Genomic DNA, 21174 nt, shown 5'->3' on the forward strand with positions numbered 1-21174 from the left:
CACCCCGGACGTACAGCGCAGGAGGCCACAGGGTCGCGCGAGGGTCAAGGCAGGCTGGCTATAAGTCGCGCCTCAGTTTTTCATCCCAGTTCTTTTACAAACCACGAAGCTTGCTAGCCCTCATCCCTCGTACCCTGCCACCCAGAACCCCCCCCCCCCCCCCATGAGCCTAGTTGCCAAGTCCTGATCCCCACCCAACTCCCTGTAACCTCTCATCCCATTCAGGCCATCTCATGCCCCTCCCATCTCTCCATGCCCACCTCAACAGACATTCACATAATATCCAACATGGGCAGGTCCCAGGAGCCGGGTAGCGATGAAAAAAAATACTTTTAACAGTCTAATACAGCTCTCATTCCGGCACACTTGATAGTGAAATAAATCTCCCAGTCGCAGTACCCATTCAAGGATTTGAAATCTTCTCATGTGGTTAACCTCTTATTGGAAACAAAGTCTATCAGCTATTAATTTTGGGATGATTTCCGGCAAGTTATCCTCCTTTTCTGTCAACACTGAGGCAGAGTAATTGGTCGACATGTCTGCCATTTCCCCATTATCACTGCCAATATCTCCATTTTCAGCTTTTAGTGGGCCGACATCGCTCTTCATCACCCACTTTCCCTTAATATAACTATAACATTTCTTCTTATTGATTCTGATGGCTCTTGCAAGTTTCCTTTCATAATCCCTTTGAGTAGCTCTTATAATCCGCTTTGTAACCCTTTGCCGGTCTTTGTATCGATGCCATTCTATGCTGTGTTTTGCATTTTTTGTTTTAGTTTTATGCTGTCACTTACCTCTTTAGTTATTCGGGACTGTTTTTTTTTGTCAAGCGGAGTCTTTTCCTCTCAGGGGTATATACTCGCCCTGCATCACGTTAAATGTTTCTTTAAATATTGATCTTCAGTCGTTTGACCCATTAACAGATCTTCCCAGTTCAACATGGACAGATTCTATCTCATCCCATTAAAATTAGCCTTACCCAAGTCCAAAATTTTAGTATCCGAATCATACTCTTCACTTTCAAACACCACATTGAGTTTGATCATTGAACCGCCCCAGGTGATGCTTCACACGTTTTTGAATCTCACAAGAGGGGTGTGCGCGTGCACACGCGCACGTGTTGGTACAAGCGTGAGTGCTCACTCTACCTGCAGTCTGAGCACAGTGAGCACCCAGCAGTGATTGGTCATTTCAGCAGTCCCAGAATTCCTTGTTTATTGAACGGAATTCCGACATCGAAGACGGGGGGGTGGGGGAGCGTGAAAAGGGTGGACGGGTTTCGCATGACGACCATCGGGTACCATGTCAGAGGGACGCGATACAAGTGGGCGGCACAGTGGTTAGCACTGCTGTCTCACAACGCCAGGGACCCGGGTTCGATTCCAACCTTGGGTCACTGTCTGTGCGGAGTCTGCACGTCCTCCCCGTGTCTGCATGGGTTTCCTCCGGATGCTCCGGTTTCCTCCCACAGTCCAAAGATGTGCGGGTGAGGTGGATTGGCCGTGCTAAATTGCCCCGAGTGTCCGGAAGTTATGAATGAAAATCGCTTATTGTCACTGCAGCGTGGGTTCAATTCCCGTACCAGCCTCCCCGGACAGGCGCCGGAATGTGGCGACTAGGGGCTTTTCATTTGAGGCCTACTCGTGACAATAAGCGATTTTCATTTTCATTTGAAGTAGGCTCCAAATGAAGTTACTGTGAAAAGCCCCTAGTCGCCACATCCCGGCGCCTGTTCGGGGGAGGCCGGTGCGGGAACTGAACCCGCGCGGCAGGCCTGGTTCTGCTTCGCAAGCCAACTGTTTGGCCCACTCTGCTAAACCAGCCCCAGTTAAACCAGGAGAGGTTAGGGGGAAAGGGCGGGGGATTGGGCCTATGTAGGGTGCTCTCTCGGAGGGTCGGCACAGGCGGGATGGGCCGATAGGCCTCCTTCAGCACGGTATGGATTCTACGCCTTGGTGAGGTGGGGTTTCGCTTCCACTTTGAAGCCAGGCGCACGATCAGCTGGAAGAGCTGGTGACCTTCCTGCTGCCTCTCCATGCCGTAGCTGCTTTCTTCCAGATTACAGGCACCGGCTGCTCCCTGCTGGCTGTGCCTATGCTGGCAGCACGACTCCCCTTCTGCTGCACAAGCTTGACACTGGGGCAGGTGCTGAGGTCACAGCGGGCTGCACCGATTGGTGAGTTTGCGGTGTGATTCCCCGTGGACCAGCCGGTCAGTGAAGTGTGGGATGTCTCTGACATGAACGCCTGGAGTACAAAAGGAGCTGTCCCACATGGGACAAACTCGTCTGTTTATTTATGCCACTGGAGGAGGGTGAATGTACAGGGAATAGAATCTTTTCCATCCTCTGCCTCATTGCTCAGACACAATGTACCAGAACAATACGGAACAATTTGCTCGTTGCTGCCCGCTGCGAGGCTCCCAGAGTTTCCTCTTAAAAGGGAAAATTATTCTCCCTCAGGACCCAGAATCTGTGGAAAGAACAAGCAACGCCAGTGAAGGAATAAGCAGCTGTTAGTCACATTCCCCATCACACACTCCTAACACAGGTACAGCACGGGGTTAGATACAGAGTAAAGCTCCCTCCACACTGTCCCCATCACACACTCCCAGGACAGGTACAGCACAGGGTTAGATACAGAGTAAAGCTCCCTCTACACTGTCCCCATCAAACACTCCCAGGACAGGTACAGCACGGGGTTAGAAACAGAGTAAAGCTCCCTCTACACTGTCCCCATCAAACATTCACAAGGACAGGTACAGCACAGGGTTAGATACAGAGTAAAGCTCCCTCTACACTGTCCCCATCAAACACTCCCAGGACAGGTACAGCACGGGGTTAGATACAGAGTAAAGCTCCCTCTACACTCTCCCTATCAAACACTCCCAGGACAGGTACAGCACGGGGTTAGATACAAAGTAAAGCTCCCTCTACACTGTCTCCATCAAACACTCCCAGGACAGGTACAGCACGGGGTTAGATACAGAGTAAAGCTCCCTCTACACTGTCCCCATCACACACTCCCAGGACATGTACAGCACGGGGTTAGATACAGAGTAAAGCTCCCTCTACACTGTCCCCATCACACACTCCCAGGACAGGTACAGCACGGGGTTAGATACAGAGTAAAGCTCCCTCTACACTGTCCCCATCAAACACTCCCAGGACAGGTACAGCACGGGGTTAGATACAGAGTAAAGCTCCCTCTACACTGTCCCCATCAAACACTCCCAGGACAGGTATAGCACGGGGTTAGATACAGAGTAAAGCTCCCTCTACACTGTCCCCATCAAACACTCCCAGGACAGGTACAGCACGGGGTTAGATACAGAGTAAAGCTCCCTCTACACTGTCCCCATCAAACACTCCCAGGACAGGTCCAGCATGGGGTTAGATACAGAGTAAAGCTCCCTCTACACTGTCCCCATCAAACACTCCCAGGGCAGGTACAGCACGGGGTTAGATACAGAGTAAAGCTCCCTCTATACTGTCCCCATCAAACACTCCCAGGACAGGTACAGCACGGGGTTAGATACAGAGTAAAGCTCCCTCTACACTGTCCCCATCAAACACTCCCAGGACAGGTACAGCACGGGGTTAGATACAGAGTAAAGCTCCCTGTACACTGTCCCCATCAAACACTCCCAGGACAGATACAACACGGGGTTAGATACAGAGTAAAGCTCCCTCTACACTGTCCCCATCAAACACTCCCAGGACAGGTACAGCAAGGGGTTAGATACAGAGTAAAGCTCCCTCTACACTGTCCCCATCAAACACTCCCAGGACGGGTACATCACGTGGTTCGATACAGTGAAGCTCCCTCTACACTCTCCCCATCAAACACTCCCAGGACAGGTACAGCATGGGGTTAGATACAGAGTAAAGCTCCCTCTACACTCTCCCCAGCAAACACTCCCAGGACAGGTACAGCACGGGGTTAGATACAGAGTAAAGCTCCCTCTACACTCTCCCCATCAAACACTCCCAGGACAGGTACAGCACGGGGTTAGATACAGAGTGAAGCTCCCTCTACACTGTCCCCATCAAACACTCCCAGGACAGGTATAGCACGGGGTTAGATACAGAGTAAAGCTCCCTCTACACTGTCCCCATCAAACACTCCCAGGACAGGTACAGCACGGGGTTAGATACAGAGTAAAGCTCCCTCTACACTGCCCCCATCAAATACTCCCAAGACAGGTACAGCACGGGGTTAGATACAGAGTAAAGCTCCCTCTACTCTGTCCCCATCATACACTCCCAGGACAGGTACAGCACCAGACCGATCCAGCATATCCACATTAATGCAGAATAAACCCTCATGACCCTCAGTCTGACGACATCAATGAGGGATTTCTGCTCCTTGTGTGTGTGTGTGGCTTCCTGCAGTCTGACAACCTGGTGTCAGTTCCAGATGAACTCCGCGCAAATAGTGTGGAACGCTTGCGCACCTCGCCCGGAAAATGAAACTGGAAATAGACTCTGCTTTGAATCTGGGTGGCGCCTCGCTGTGTCAACGGTGTACGGTTGTGAGGTTTGTAAAGATACAGTCGCCGCCAGCGATGGCCAAGCCTTGATTTGCCTCCCAAACACGTCAGGCTCTGCACCCTGCCTCAATACCAGCTGAATGTTATTCCAGCTGTTACTGTAGAACGTTGCCCTTTGTGTCTGAGCTGCCTGTCTTGCCATTGGCTTTGCAAGTGGAAAATCTATTCCCAGCTCTGTCATCCCCATCCACATTGACACAAATAAACAGAAAATAGGCTCCAATGAGGGTTGCCTCTGGGTGTTTCCATTTTGTAACTGCCAACACCCCCCCCCCCCCCCCCCCGCCTTACAAGTCCTGCCTGAAGGAGTCACTGATTCGGATTGGGTAATCCCTCCCTTCTTCCCTCTGGTTTTCCAAGCCTGCCGTGACCTCCCCATCCGATCGTCATCCACCGGAGACCCCCACCGTCCCCGCCACAGGCAAGGAGCTAGCACGGAGCTGGGAATGCCGGCCATGTGGAGTAGCATGCCTTGCCTCAGGCTGGGGGGGGGGGGGGGGGGGGGGGGGGGGCGGGCGGGGGGGGGGGGGGGGGGGGGGGGGGGGGTTAGCGAGAACACTCTGTCTCCATTTCGGAGAATCGCGCCCATTGTGTGCAGTCTCGGTCGGCTCATCTAAGTAAGGATATACTTGCCATCGAGGGAGGGAGTGCAGCGAAGGTTCACCAGACCTTCGTTAGAGAGAAGAAGGTTAAGAGGTGACTGAATTGAGGCATACAAGATGATCAGAGGTTTAGATAGGGTGGACAGCGAGAGAGCCTTTTTCCTCGGATGGTGATGTCCGGCAGGAGGGGACATAGCTTTAAATTGAGGGGAGATAGATATAGGACAGATGTCAGAGGTAGGTTCTTTACTCAGAGAGTAGTAATTTAGAATTTTTAGAATTTACAGTGCAGAAGGAGGCCATTCGGCCCATCGAGTCTGCACCGGCTCCTGGAAAGAGCACCCTACCCAAGGTCAACACCTCCACCCTATCCCCATAACCTAGTAACCCCACCCAACACTAAGGGCAATTTTGGACACTAAGGGCAATTTATCATGGCCAATCCACCTAACCTGCACATCTTTGGACTGTGGGAGGAAACCGGGGCACCCGGAGGAAACCCACGCAGACACGGGGAGGATGTGCAGACTCCGCACAGACAGTGACCCAAGCCGGGAATCGAACCTGGGACCCTGGAGCTTTGAAGCGATTGTGCTAACCACTATGCTACCGTGCTGCTACGGGCGTGGAATGCCCTGCCTGCAACAGTAGTGGACTCGCCAACACTAAGGGCATTCAAATGGTCATTGGATAGACATATGGACGATAAGGGAATAGTGTAGATGGGCTTTAGAGGGGTTTCACAGGTCGGCGCAACATCGAGGGCCGAAGGGCCTGTTCCGCGCTGTAATGTTCTATGTTCTAGACTGATTCCTGGCTCGGCTGGATTGCCGTATGAGGAGAGATTGAGTCGACTGGGCCTGCACTCACTGGGATTCCGAAGAGTTTTGTTTTTTATTACCCGTTTACGGGATGTGGGCGTCGCTGGTTAGGCCCAGCATTTATTGCCCATCCCTAATTGCCCTTCAGAAGGTGGCTGGTGGGCTGCCTTCTTGAACCGCTGCAGTCCCCGAGGTGTAGGTACACCCTCTACGCTGTTGGGGATCTGATTGAAAGGTATGAAATTCTGACTGGGTTGGACAGACTGGAGACAGGGGCGTTGTTTCCTCTGGCTGGAGGGTCCGGAACAAGGGTTCACAGGTCACGGTCTGAGGATATGGGTTGGCCAATTTGGGACTGAGAAGAGGCGAAGGTTCTCCACTCAGAGGGAAGCGAGCCACCGCAAAATGGCCGTGGAGGCTAAATCACCAAATATATTTGTGAAGGAAATGGAAAATTTCCAAATTGGTGTTTAGGGATATGGAGAGAGCGGGAGTATGGCGTTGAGATAGAGAATCAACCATGGTCATAATGAATGGCAGGATAGGTTCGAGGGGCCGAATGGCCGATTCCTGGTCCTATTTTCTATGTTTTCATGTTTCATTTGTGTTGTAGGATGCTGGATACCATTTGGTAGTCCTTAACGAAGTCTTGGGAAGGTTAACTCTACAGACTTATTAACTTATAAAGACGTATGTACATATATTCAGTGAAGCTCAGATCTATCTCAAAACATGCTTGTGCACACAGCTCTGTCCAGCACCTGACTGACTCCGATGAGCAGGTCATGTGTTCCCTTACATCACCATGTGGGCGGTACTGTACTCAGTCCCAGGTTAACTCTGTGTGCCAGGCCCTTATACGCTGACTTGCACTCAGGCGGCTCAGTGGGTAATGTCACTGAATTCGCAATCCAGGGGCCCGGGCTAATGCTCTGGGGGCACGGGTTCAAATCCCACCTCGGCAGCTGGGGGAATTTTAATTCAATTAATAAAATGCGGAATTGAAAAGCTAGCCTCACTCAGGGTGACCATGAAAGTTAGCGTCGATTGTTGTCAAAAAAAAACGCCACCGATTCGGGAAGGGAATCTGCCAACTTAAGTAAGGGGCTGGTTCAGCACAGGACAAAACAGCTGGCTTTTTAAAGCAGACCAAGGCAGGCCAGCAGCGTGGGTTCAATTCCCATTCAAGCCACCCCGAACAGGCGCCGGAATGTGGCGGCTAGGGGCTTTTCACGGTAACTTCATTTGAAGCCTACTCGTGACAATAAGCGATTTTCGTTTTTTTTATTTCAACTTTACCCAGTCTGGCCTACCTGTGACTCCAGACACACAGCGATGTCGTTGACCCTTAACCTCCCTCCAAAATGGCCGAGCAAGCCCCTCGGTTCAAGGGTGATTTGTGATGGGCAACAAATGCTGGGCACAGCCAGCGACGCCCACACCCCCGAATATATAAAAAGAGAGATCAGTCCTGGGAGTGAAAACTCAGGGCGGGATTCTCGGCGGCATGCTGACCGGATCGGGAAGGTATTTGACACCGAAATCCGATTTCACGCCAAATCACAATTCTCCGGTGCATGGACAGGGGCATCAGTGTGTGTCCCAGAACGCATGCACAGTAAACGACGTTGGCATATCATTAGCGGGCCTGACCCGGTATTCTCCGGGGCCTCCGCGATGTGATGGGCCGAGTTCCCGACGGCGAGGTTCACTTGTGCTTTTAAAAATCGTCAACAGTCGCCATGGCTGCTCAGGGAGAGAGAGGGGGTACGGAAAGTGCCCAACATCGCCAGAGTTTGCTGACAGTCGTGGCGCTGACCGGGGGGCTTCGGCAAGGGCTGGGGGGAGTAGCGGGGGGGGTGGCCAGAAGGCGGGCTGTGGGGTCGGGGTGGACGGGCACGGAGCAACATTACCGTGGCCGGTAAAACAGCCATGCAGCTGTGCACAACCCTAACTGCCCACTGTGAACTTTGGGCCATGGGTCGTATCGGTGTCCAGGGCACCTCGCTAGGTGCCGTCTGGCCCGAACCGAACCTATCGGCGGTGTGGCGTGCCCCAACACCACCAATGCCATCTTGTTGGCTGGGATGAGTGTGTGTCGGGAGTGTAATGTGTATGTGAGGCTGGGATGAGTGCGTGTGGGGGGTGTAATGTGTGTGTGTGGCTGGAATGAGTGCGTGTGGGGAGTGTAATGTGTATGTGCGGCTGGGATGAGTATGTGTGGGGAGTGTAATGTGTGTGCGGCTGGGATGAGTGTGTGTGGGGAGTGTAATGTGTGTGTGCGGCTGGGATGAGTGTGTGTGGGGAGTGTAATGTGTGTGTGCGGCTGGGATGAGTGTGTGTGGGGAGTGTAATGTGTGTGTGCGGCTGGGGTGAGTGTGTGTGGGGAATGTAATGTGTGTGTGCGGCTGGGATGAGTGTGTGTGGGGAGTGTAATGTGTATGTGGGGCTGGGATGAGTGTGTGTGGGGAGTGTAATGTGTGTGTGCGGCTGGGATGAGTGTGTGTGGGGAGTGTAATGTGTATGTGGGGCTGGGATGAGTGTGTGTGGGGAGTGTAATGTGTGTGTACGGCTGGGATGAGTGTGTGTGGGGAGTGTAATGTGTGTGTGCGGCTGGGATGAGTGTGTGTGGGGAATGTAATGTGTGTGTGTGGCTGGGATGAGTGTGTTTGGGGAGTGTAATGTGTATGTGCGGCTGGGATGAGTGTGTGTGGGGAGTGTAATGTGTATGTGTGGCTGGGATGAGCGTGTGTGGGGAATGTAATGTGTGTGTGCGGCTGGGATGAGTGTGTGTGGGGAGTGTATTGTGTGTGTGGCTGGGATGAGTGTGTGTGGTGAGTGTAATGTGTGTGTGCGGCTGGGATGAGTGTGTGTGGGGAGTGTAATGTGTGTGTGTGGCTGGGATGAGTGTGTGTGGGGAGTGTATTGTGTGTGTGGCTGGGATGAGTGTGTGTGGTGAGTGTAATGTGTGTGTGTGGCTGGGATGAGTGTGTGTGGGGAGTGTAATGTGTGTGTGCGGCTGGGATGAGTGTGTGTGGGGAATGTAATGTGTGTGTGTGGCTGGGATGAGTGTGTTTGGGGAGTGTAATGTGTATGTGCGGCTGGGATGAGTGTGTGTGGGGAGTGTAATGTGTATGTGTGGCTGGGATGAGCGTGTGTGGGGAATGTAATGTGTGTGTGCGGCTGGGATGAGTGTGTGTGGGGAGTGTATTGTGTGTGTGGCTGGGATGAGTGTGTGTGGGGAGTGTAATGTGTCTGTGCGGCTGGGATGAGTGTGTGTGGGGAGCGTAATGTGTATGTGCGGCTGGGATGAGTGTGTGTGGGGAGTGTATTGTGTGTGTGGCTGGGATGAGTGTGTGTGGTGAGTGTAATGTGTGTGTGTGGCTGGGATGAGTGTGTGTGGTGAGTGTAATGTGTGTGTGCGGCTGGGATGAGTGTGTGTGGGGAGCGTAATGTGTATGTGCGGCTGCAGCTTGTCAGCCTCCCGAGTGTCAATCTCGGACCCGGCGAATCCGGCACCGTTTTCCATTGGAATCGATTGTGTTCCACGTGGCGACGTTGTTCGCCCCTCGACAGGCGCTGAATCGATCCAGGTGCGGTGCCAATATTGCTGCCCTGGAACTCCACGAATCCTGCCCCAGCGCCAACACGTAGTCTCAGGAACGGAGAATCCCGCCCTCAGAGTTTGGCTTGTGAGCTGCCAGCTGTTTTTCACACACGGGAGGTGCGCGAGGTAAGCAGCAGAGCCTTAGGAAATGAGCGGGGAGAGCGTCGACAGAACAAAACTGAACTTGCTAAAAAGACATTCATTTCTAACGACTCACAGTCCAGATGCGAAACACAAACATCCCTGGGCTGGATACTCCGCACCCCGCCACCGAAATCGCGTCCGGCGCCGGGGCGGAGAATTCACACATGGAACCGGGACCGGCGCTGGTTCCCCGATTCCCTGGGCCCCGGAAAACGGCGTTCCCGGGAACTTCGCCGCACCGCATGTCCCCCACCTGCGACCATTGCTGGAGACTTGCCCCACCATTCTCCGCCCCTGACCAGCTGAAATCCAGACGGAGTGGGTCTAACATGGTCCTGCCTCTCGGGATACTCGTGTGGCGGCTGCGTGCTCAGTTTGCAGGCGTCATGGTCGGGGGCGAGCCGATCGGGGGGCAGGGGAGGGGGGCCTCATGCGGGGGCGGGCTAATTCTGGGAGGGCGTTCCGGGTCGTGCGCCGGGGGGGGGGGCACTCTTTGGGAGGTCCAGCTCCGCGGTCTGAGTCCGCCATGGAACACGCCGTGGCCGCTGGAGGCCCCGCTCTGCGCATGCGCGGCCTCCGACCCAGAAGTGCGAGGGCCCTTATCTGCAACTAAAGCTGCTAGATTCACGACGGGTCCCTGGTAGCCCGCTGCGGGGCGATGAATATTTGGCCTTTTCACGCCTGTTTCTCCGGCGTGAAAGGCCACAGTTTTTAACGACGGAGTGAGGACATGGTCCCTGAAACGGAGCATCCGGCCCCCTGTCTCACCACATGCCTGAAGCGCAGTGTGTTTTCCAGCACTTTCCATTTTTATTTCAGCCTCCTGGACGTGTGTTGGATTTGCAGCTGTTCTGGTTTGGCTGTTCAAGCGGAACCTAATGGGGTCATTCATGGTCACTGCGATAGACAGAGCTCGCAAAGGGTTGGACCCTGCAGCAGATCAGCGAGAGAGAGATTGATTGATGGATAAAACACAAGGAACAAGACTGAAGGAGAGAAACCAGACCAAGCAGTGGGGAACAGGCAGCTTGCAAAAAAAAAACAAAAATCCGAGAGCAAGGGGCACATGGGTTTCAGCAGAAGGGATGAGAAATGGTGCGTGAAAATCTAGAGAAATACGGACCCATGGAGCAAAGCAAATGTTTTCTCATTCCCAAACCCGAAGCAGTGCTGTTAGTAGATCGATTTATTATTGCAGAGAGAGAGACAGCCTCGGTAGGGGTGCGCTTTCAGAGGGTCAGTGCTGACCCGATGGGCCAAATGGCCTCCTTCTGGATTGTAGGGATTCAATGCGAGTAACCCCTAGTGTGTAACTTGGTTTGATGACTCTCTCGCAAAGCGTATTTCACGGGATGTGGGCGTCGCTGGCTGGGCCAGTACTTGGCGGCCATCCCTAATTGCCCTCCGACCGAGTGGCTTGCAGAGGATAGTGAACATCACTGTGAGCCTGGAAGCACAAGTCGGCCAGGCTGGGTAAGGACGGCAGATTTCCTTCCCGCAAGGACATTAGGGAACCAGATGGATTTTCACAACTCCGCAGGACATCGTGGAGATTCCCGCAGCCAGTGAAACGTTTTGCAGTGTGGGCCATATTGTAAACGCAGCAGATTATCCCCACATCCACCGTTGGGCACATTCACCAAGAAAATAATGAGGTTGATTCTCTTCAGCCCCCCACAGTAAGAAATGACATCGAAATATTGTTCAGCACCAGCTTACGTTCGGTCTTCTCCCTGCTTCTCACCACCTGTGTGCCTAATGTCAGGGAATTTCTGGGTATTTAATGATCCAGTCTTAAGCGCCGTCTCCTGGGAATTGCTGCCATGCCAACCAGCTGACAGCTGGAGACGGTGGTGAGAGTTCACTAAAGCTCCACATTTCACTGCGAGCTAGTTGTCAGAGCCCCGTCCATTCTTGCTTTATAAAGCTCCGTAATACTCGCTTCCTGGGTTGCCGTAGGCAACCGTAATGGAATAATCCTTATTGTTCGCCTGCGAGGTAACTCTTCAGTGGAATGTCGAATTCAAAAGCCTTGCAATGATACCCTGACAGGCACACTCAAGTAGCTGAGGGTTCACGCAAGGGGTTGGCGTAATAGCAGTCGAATAATTAGAGGGAAAGTGCAGTCACTTTAGATTTACGTGTCAAGTGCCCAAGGTGGTTGGAAGATATTTGCATAAGTGACACATCTCTCTCCCTCTCGGGTTGTTTTTACATTTTTCCTTTAATTTGAGTTCCAGAATCCAGGTGTCATCTTCGTGTCTTTGTGCTATGTTAACTCCACTTGCCACAATCCTGTGGGAGACAGCTTGGCTCAGTTTCACCCGTTAATACCCGTAGCTTGGAATGCACCGTGGGCGGCACACTGGTTAGCACAGCTGCCTCACAGCGCCAGGGACACGGGTTCAATTCCGGCCTCGGGTGACTGTCTGTGTAGAGTTTGCACTCTCTCCCCGTCTCTGCGTGGGTTTCCTCCGGGTGCTCCAGTTTCCTCCCAGATGTGTGCACTTTAGGTGGATTGGCCGAGCTAAACCGCCCGTTAGTGTCCTCTTTTAAAATTTGTTCATGGGATGTGGGCGTCGCTGGCTAAGCCATCTTGTACTGCCCATCTCTGAGGGCATTTAAGAGTTAACCACATTTTCTGTGGGTCTGGAGTCACATGTAGGCCAGACTAGGTAAGGACGGCAGATTTCCTTCCCTAAAGGGCGTCAGTGAACCCGATGGGTTTTTACAACAACCGGCGATAGTTCCATGGTCGACATTAGACTTTTAATTCTAGATTGCTATTGAATCCCCAGAGCATTATCCTGGGCCTCTGTATTACCAGTCCAGTGATAATACCGTTACACCACTGCCTCTAAAAGGCTAGGTGGGGTTGCGGGGCTGGGGCAGGGCTGTGGGCCTAGGTGGGGTGCTCTTTCGGAGGGTCGGTGCAGATTTGATGGGCCAAATGGCCTCCTTCTGGGCTGTGGCGATTCTATGACCTTGTTGGGATGCTCGCACTCCATAGTGACATCTGAAATTCTCAACCTTGTGTTTAAATGCCCCAGCCCAAGGCCACCATCAAACCTTCTCCTCCTGTGCCTCTGGCTTATTGTGCAATCCCCCTCGCTTCACCCCATCGTGGGGGCAGGACGTGCAGCTGTCTCAGCTCCACAGTCTCGGCCTCCCTCCTAAACATCTTCACCTTTCTCACTTCCTTGAAGGCCATCCTCAGGACTCATCTCCCAGTAAATTGTTAGCGTTGTAGTGTTTCCGTCTGTTTTCTGTCAATGGGCAGTTGCGCTGGCAAGGCCACCCAGCTCCATCAAAATGTAGGCTCAATGAAAACTAAAGGAAACAGACCCCTCTGAAATAACCAAGATGGTGATCAAACCGGAGAAGATTCCTTGAACGTGGTGGCGCAGTGGCACAACATTGAGGGCTGTACTGTTCTATGTTCTATGTTCTTACAGGGAACAGATCAGTCCGAGGGGGAGTCGTTGAGGAGTCTGGTAGCTGTGGGGAAGAAGCTGTTCCTATGTCTGGATGTGCGGGTCTTCAGACTTCTGTACCTTCTGCCTGATGGAAGGGTCTGGAAGAAGGCAATGCCTGGGTGGGAGGGGTCTCTGACAATGTTGTCTGCCTTCCTGAGGCAGCGGGAGGTGTAGACAGAATCATTGTGGGGGTGGGAAGTTTGTGTGATGCACTGGGCTGAGTTCACCACACTCTGCAGTTTCTTGCTACCTTGGGCCGAGCAGTTGCCATACCAGGAGGCTGTGATGCAGCCGGATAGAATGCTCTCTATGGCACATCTGTAGATGTTTGTGAGAGTCGATGCAGACATGCCGAATTTCTTTAGCTTCCGTAGGGAGTAGAGACGTTGTTGAGCTGTCTTGACTGTTGCATCAACGTGAGTGGACCAGGACAGACTGTTGGTGATGGTGACCCCCAGGAACCTAAAGCTATCGACCATCTCCACTTCGGAGCCATTGATGTAGACGGTGGGGGGCGGGGGGGGGGGGGGGGGGGGGGGGGGGGTGGCGGTGTTGTGTTGCACTTCCTGAAGTGGATGATCAGTTCCTTGATCTTTCCGACATTTAAGAGAGGCTGTTTTCGGCACCCATGCAACCAAATGATCTATCTCCCTTCTGTCGTCTGATTTGTCGTTGTTTGAGATACGGCCCACCACAGTCGTATCATCCGCAAACTTATAGATTGAATTGGAGTTAAATCTTGCCATACAGTTCTGTATGTGTAGGGAGTACAGTAAAGGACCGAGCACACATCCTTGCGGGGCCCCGGTGTTGGGGACTATTGTGGCAGAGGTGTTGTTACCTATCCTGACAGAATTCCTTAGTTTCTTGAGGATGTGTCGGTGCTGTCGTGTTTTCTTGGTCGTAGCGTCGACGTGGGTGGATCAAGACAGATTGCTGGTGATATGCTCACCTAGGAATTTGAAGCTGTCAACCATCTCCACCTCAGCACCGTGATGCAGACAGGGGTGTGTACAGTACTTTGCTTCTTGAAGTCAATGACCAGCTCTTTAGTTTTGCTGACGTTGAGGGAGTGATTGGGGACGGAATTCTCCGACCCCCCGCCAGTTCGGAGAATCGGCGGTAGGCGTGTGAATCGTGCCACGCCGCCATGATGCTGGGACGCGATTCTCGAATCGGCACCATTGGGGCCGGCGTGGTCGGCACGGCGCCGATCGGGGTCTGCGCCGACTCTCTGGCCGTTATCAAAAAGCCGAGTCCTGCCGGCGCTGTTCTAACATCCTCTGAGCCGGTGGGACCTGGGCGTTGAAGGGTACGGGGGCAGCCTGTGGGGGGGTCGAGGGGAGGTCTGACCACAGGGGGGGCCTCCGTAATGGCCTGGCCTCCGATCGGCGGGCCGGCGTCTCTGACCCCCGGCATCCTTTCCTCCACGCTGGCGCCTGTAACCCTGCGCCATTTGGCGTCAGGGCCGCCACGGGGAAGGACACTGCGCATGCGTTAGTTGGCACCGGCCCAACTGCACATGCGTGGACCCCGCGGTGCCGGGTTCAGGCTGGGATCGGCAGCTGGGGCAGCGTGGGCCGCTCCAGCACCGTGCTGCCCCACTGTGGGCCGCAGAATGGGGTCCCTGAATGCCGGAGTAAAACACTCCCGTTTTTACGCCAACGTCGGCACTTAGCCGCCCGATGGAAGAACCCCACCCAGTGCCGTTACACCACTTCGCAAGGTTCTCTGGCTGGCATTCTCCAAAATGCGGCGTCAACAGCGGAATGTTTCACGTCAACCGGCCTCTTGGCCCAGCGATTCTGTAGCCCACAGGGACAGCACGGCGCCGGAGTGCTCCAGCTGCTCCAGCTGCCGTACACGGCCCTGCACTGCCGGCCGCGGGTCCGCACACTCGCACGGCGGCCCCTTCCGCACCTGCGCCACGCAACATGGCGGAGCCACACAGGGGACCGGCACAGAAGAAGGTAAGTCCCCCCCCAGATCCTGCGCGCCCACCGATCAGTGGTCCCTGATCGCGGGCCTGGCTGTAGTGGAGCCCCCCCGGAGACTGATCCCTCCCCCGCCTCTCCAACAGGACGGCCACCGCAGCCGCGACACTGAGCTCCTGCCAGGTGGAACCATACCTGAACCACGTTGGCGGGAATTTGGCCGGTCACTTTGGCCGGTTTAGCTGACTGGGCTAAATCGCTGGCTTTGAAAGCAGACCAAGGCAGGCCAGCAGCACGGTTCGATTCCCGTACCAGCCTCCCCGGACAGGCGCCGGAATGTGGCGACTAGGGGCTTTTCACAGTAACTTCATTGAAGCCTACTCGTGACAATAAGCAATTTTCATTTCATTTTTCATTTCAACCGCTGAGAAGTGCCGCGGGGTCCTCTTTCGATGGCAGTGCTGCCTGCCGGTCGCCAGAGAATCGCGTCCCGGCGTTGGATCTGATCGCAGGTCTGAGGCCCCATTCTCCGCCCCGTGCCAAGAGCCATTTTAGCGCTGAGGCTCAGCGAATCCAGGCCTCAATCTCCCTCCTCCACTCTGGCTCGCCATTGTTCATGATCTGACCCACGACGGTTAGTGTCATCAGCAAATTGGAGATGGAATTTGAGCTGAATTATGTCACGCAGTTGTGTGTGTATAGGGAGTACAGGAGGGGGCCCCGGTATTGAGGACATTCTTGGAGGAGGTATTGTTGCTTATTTTTACTGATTGCGGCCTATGGGTCAGGCAGGCCAGAATCCAGTTGCAGAGGGAGGAGCCAAGCCCTAGGTTTTGGAGTTTTGACATGAGTTTCGCTGGGATTATGGTGTTGAAGGCGGAGCAATAGTCAATGCCAGGGGCTGATTTAGCACAGGGCTAAATTGCTGGCTTTGAAAGCAGACCAAGGCAGGCCAGCAGTACGGTTCAATTCCCGTACCAGCCTCCCCGAACAGGCGCCGGGATGTGGCGATGAGGGGCTTTTCACAGTAACTTCATTTGAAACCTACTCGTGACAATAAGTGATTTTCAATGAACAGGAGTCTGACGTAGGAGTCATTGTTGTGGGATTAGTGGAAGATTAGGGGTCATTATTGACAGTACAGACGCGATGGGCCAAAGGGCCTTTTCTGCGCTGTGCGACTCTATGACTGTGACGCCACCCTCACAGTCCAGCAGCCTCTTCAGCAGTCCTTCCAGTTTTGTTTTTTGTAGGGGTAGACGTGTTTTCCCGTTCTGGCCTTGCAGGGGTCCAGGAACATTGGACGTCACCTTGACCAAGCTGGGAGCCTTGGCTTCCTTCCTTGTTCCAACCTTGAACTCAGTTCCACCGTGTTACCAAATCCGTTTCTTCAACCGCCCCTGAAAGCAGCCACGAAAAGTCCATGTTGAGGTCCAGCAGAGCTCCCCGTTTGCCAATCTAAATCCGGCAAATCCCACAAACAGGTTTCATTTCAGGTAATGAAACGTGCGGAATATCGGGACGCTGGTAGAGCCACATTTAAAAAGTCAGCTCTGAGCGATTTCACAGTGCAAAAAAGAGTGGCAAAAAAGCCTGGATGCAAAGTCTTGACGGCACAATTGTGCACATTACAATATCGGGGTGGATATTCCGCTGGTAGGGTTCTCAATTCCACTGGCACTGCACCTCCTCCCGGGGGTTTACTGGGGGCACCTGCAATGGGAAATCCCATTGGTCAGTGGTGGGAAGGGGGAATCCCATGCCAGCGACGGAACGCCACAGAGAAACACACAGCTGGGGAGGCAGAGAATTCACCCCATAGGAAATAGGAGCAGGAGTAGGCCATTTGGCCCATCGAGCCTGCTCCGCCACTCAACAATGATGGCTGATCCTGTATCCCACACTCCCTCTCCTTACCCACTTGACGCCCTCAGAGTCGAGGAATCTATTTCCTTCTTTATACATTCAATGGTTTGGCCTCCACAGCCTTCTGTGGTGGAGAATCCATATGTTCACCACCCTCTGAGTGAAGACATTTCTCCTCACCTCAGTCCTAAATGGCCCACGTTGTATCCTGAGCCTCTGACCCGTGGTTCTAGCCCACCAACCCCCACCCAGAGGGCACAACATTCCTCAACCCAGTCTGTCCATCTCTGTCAGAGTTTTATCCATTCCGACAAGATCCGATTGAGCTCCCCAAAACAGAAAGGCGACCCTGCCTCTGAGCCGCAAGCTCCGGGTTCGAGTCCCGCCCCAGGACTTGACAGCCGAGGAAGGTGCGTTCGTAACGCGGGCAATCAGGTTGATGCGTCAAGCTGCAAAATCCTTCCGAAGCCACCAATGGTGGGAGAGACTCCTGATGAGAATGTGATGGACACAGTCTCAGAGCCTGCAGATACAACATGTATGTCAAAGTGTGTGTAGCCACAGCAACCCGGCTCCCTGGGTCACTTCATGTACTCGAAAGGACATGAGCACTGTTCTATAGACAAAAACTGCAGTCAGTTTCAAAAGGCAGCAGATTAATGACCGGATCCGTAATTTTGTTAAGAGATTAATGCTGGACCAGAAAGTAGAAAACTAACTGCTCTTCACAGATAGCTCATGGAATGGAATGGAATGGAAGTGTTTGATGGGGACAGTGTAGAGGGAGTTTTACTCTGTATCTAACCCCGTGCTGTACCTGTCCTGGGAGTGTTTGATGGGGACAGTGTAGAGGGAGCTTTACTCTGTATCTAACCCCATGCTGTAGCTGTCCTGGGAGTGTTTGATGGGGACAGTGCACAGGGAGCTTTACTCTGTATCTAACTCCGTGCTGTACCTGTCCTGGGAGTGTTTGATGGGGACAGTGCACAGGGAGCTTTACTCTGTATCTAACCCCGTGCTGTACCTGTCCTGGGAGTGTTTGATTGGGACAGTGTAGAGGGAGCTTTACTCTGTATCTAACCCCATGCTGTAGCTGTCCTGGGAGTGTTTGATGGGGACAGTGCACAGGGAGCTTTACTCTGTATCTAACCCCGTGCTGTACCTGTCCTGGGAGTGTTTGATGGGGACAGTGTAGAGGGAGCTTTACTCTGTATCTAACCCCGTGCTGTACCTGTCCTGGGAGTGTTTGATGGGATAGTGTAGAGGGAGCTTTACTCTGTATCTAACCCCATGCTGTACCTGTCCTGGGAGTGTTTGACGGGGACAGTGTGGAAGGAGCTTTACTCTGAATCTAACCCCGTGCTGTACCTGTCCTGGGATTGTTTGATGGGGACAGTGAAGAGGGAGCTTTACTCTGTATCTAACCCCGTGCTGTACCTGTCCTGGGAGTGTTTGATGGGGACAGTGAAGAGAGAGCTTTACTCTGTATCTAACCCCGTGCTGTACCTGTCCTGGGAGTGTTTGATGGGGACAGTGTAGAGGGAGCTTTACTCTGTATCTAACCCCGTGATGTACCTGTCCTGGGAGTGTTTGATGGGGACAGTGTAGAGGGAGCTTTACACTGTATCTAACCCCGTGCTGTACCTGTCCTGGGATTGTTTGATGGGGACAGTGTAGAGGGAGCTTAACTCTGTATCCAACCCGTACTTTATTTGCCCTGCAAGTTTAAAAACAGCATGTTGTATCCACTGCACTGTTTCCACAATGGTTTCCAAATGGCTAATTGGTGGTGTCTCTCTGACAGGTGTAACAATCGCACGCAGTGTGTGGTGGTGGCAGGATCAGATGTCTTCCCTGACCCCTGCCCAGGAACCTACAAGTACCTGGAGATCCAGTATGAGTGCGTGCCCTACAGTAAGTAACAGCTCTCATTTTAATCTCACCTCATGGACTACTGCCATTTTTAAAGAGCCTGTCATCCATAAGAATGCCATTGAGAGTGTCCACGAGTGGAGGTGCACCCTGGGACTGTAATAACTGTTTTGTGTACTGCTGGGGGGGCCCAGACATCATGTTCTGGCCCCGTTGCCTGGTTGGTTTTAGCAGGCAGTGTCTGTCCTCTGTCAGTTCCCTTTCAGACAATCGCTAAGCATTGAATCCGGCCAGTCAAGGCCCTGACGCCAAGCCGTGTGCCAAATGACTGGTCATTTGCTGCTAACCCTTTCCTTCTAACCCCGCTCACCGCTTCTTTTCAAGGCGTCTTCCTCGTTCCTCCTTTCTTCTCCCCCCTTTCTCTCCCCACAGCGAGAAGAGGACGTCGGCACGTTGAGGAGCTGCTCTGTGTGGGGTGGGAGGGGCACCCGAGAGTTTGCTCATTCGCGTCAAGGGGGGACCCTCACGGTTCCACCATCGTAGACCGCGGTGTATTCGGATCGATCAAGGTTCAGCACCCCCCCCCCCCCTGCAATTCCATGGCGCATAGTGTAGCCTGCTGCAAGAGAATCTGCACCCCACCATGCAGCATGGTAAGGTCTGATAAATTGAGTTCCCCGGCCCCATGTCACATGGTACAGTCTGAAAGATTGGCGGTCTGCACCCCCATCACACGTCACATGGTCGAGTCTGATAGATTAGCGGTTTTTACTCCCCTCAATCGCACGTCACATAGTAAAGTCTGATAGATTGTCGATCCGCACCCCCCTCAATCCCAGCTCACATGGTACAGTCTGATAGATTAGCGGTCTACATCCCCCCCTCAATCCCATGTCGCATGGTACAGTCTGATAGATGGGCGATCCACTGCCCCCTTAATCGCATGTCACATGGTACAGTCTGATAGATTGACGATCCGCACCCCCTCAATCCCATCTCACATGGTACAGTCTGATAGATTAGAGGCCTGCAACCCCCCCACCCCACCAACCCCCTGTTCGATAGATTGAAATGTAGTGAGGCTTTTAAGTGAGGACAGCACATCACAAGCCTCCAAAAGATTCTAGAGCCCCCCGTTGCCACGGTTGCACACTCCGCACTGCTGGCTTTCTGGATCCGTACGTTGGCGTTTGAGTTGACCCGGTGAGTTGGCACTGTGCCCAGCTCTGAGAGACTCTTTACAGTTCCCCCAGCCACTGGCAGAGCCCTCGCTGAAGTAGGTGAGGGCCAGGCAGCCCACACACCCGGCACTGCGGGATGCAAGGCCTCAGACCCAATACTCCCTGGTGTCAAATGCCAGTTAGCAATAAATGCTCAGCCCCCTTCGCCCACACTCCCCTCCCTCTCACAGTGCCTGCGAGGGGAGAAAGCTTTCGACAATGAAGGCGAGGAGTGAGCTTTGATGCAGTGGAAGCTCTCGGGTCACAACTGGCCGCAACCATCCATCCAACGTAATGGTCGGAGATCTGGAAAAGGCTGGAATGCCAGGAGCAGCTGTGTAAAGCTGGAACCAGACTCCATTTACAGGAGTGTGTCTCGGTTTCGAGGCCCACTCCTCAGGAAGGGATAGGTTAGCCATTGGAGGGGGTGCAGCCCGATTCATGGTAATGATACCAGGACCGACAGGGTTAAATTACCAGGGAAGAAGGCGTAACCTAGGCCGATATCCCCTTGAATGCAGAAGATTGAGGCACATGGGATGATTCTAAGAAGGTTGATGAGCTAGGTAGAGCGAATCTATTGCCTCTGGTGAGGTGGAGAGGGTTAGAACAAGAGGGCAGAGCCTTAACATTAGAGCTAGGCCATTTATGGGCGGCGACAGGAAGCACTTCTTCACATGATGAGGCTGGGGAACAACTGGGAATTTCAAAACTGAGGCAAATAGGTTTTTTTATCGGGTAAGGGTATCAAGGGATATGGATCTAAGTTGGGTAGTGGAGTTAAAATCAGTTGTGATCCAGCTGGACGGCAGCATGCGGTTGAGGGATGCGAAGGCCTCCTGCCGTTCCTGTGTTCCTTACGACCTAGCAAGGCCTAGGCAAGCCGCTGAAGCCTATATTTTAGTCATCCAAAGGCCTTCAGGCCTAGCAATCTACAACACACGGATCTGAAGTGGAACATTTTCCCGGCAAGATTCGGGCTGGGAGGTGTTTCAGAGTCTGGCATCCAAGGTTCTGTTAGCACACATGGAGGTGAGGGTAGATCTTGACCTTGTATCATTGGCGACCGTATCGGGGT

At 53.3% G+C, this 21174-nt stretch overlaps 1 protein-coding gene across 8 annotated transcripts in view; it reads left to right on the forward strand.

The window, feature by feature from the left end:
• LOC119957125 (adhesion G protein-coupled receptor L1-like) overlaps positions 1-21174 on the forward strand; it is a 645488-nt gene that overhangs the window by 402996 nt on the left and 221318 nt on the right. For all 8 annotated transcript variants that reach the window (XM_038784852.1, XM_038784851.1, XM_038784850.1 and 5 more), the window contains exon 5: positions 18809-18918. In XM_038784852.1, the coding sequence (XP_038640780.1) occupies positions 18809-18918 (110 nt within the window). The remainder of the gene's footprint in view (positions 1-18808; positions 18919-21174) is intronic.

This window comes from Scyliorhinus canicula, chromosome 25 (genome assembly GCF_902713615.1).
Source record: "Scyliorhinus canicula chromosome 25, sScyCan1.1, whole genome shotgun sequence".
Classification (NCBI taxonomy): Eukaryota; Metazoa; Chordata; class Chondrichthyes; order Carcharhiniformes; family Scyliorhinidae; genus Scyliorhinus; species Scyliorhinus canicula.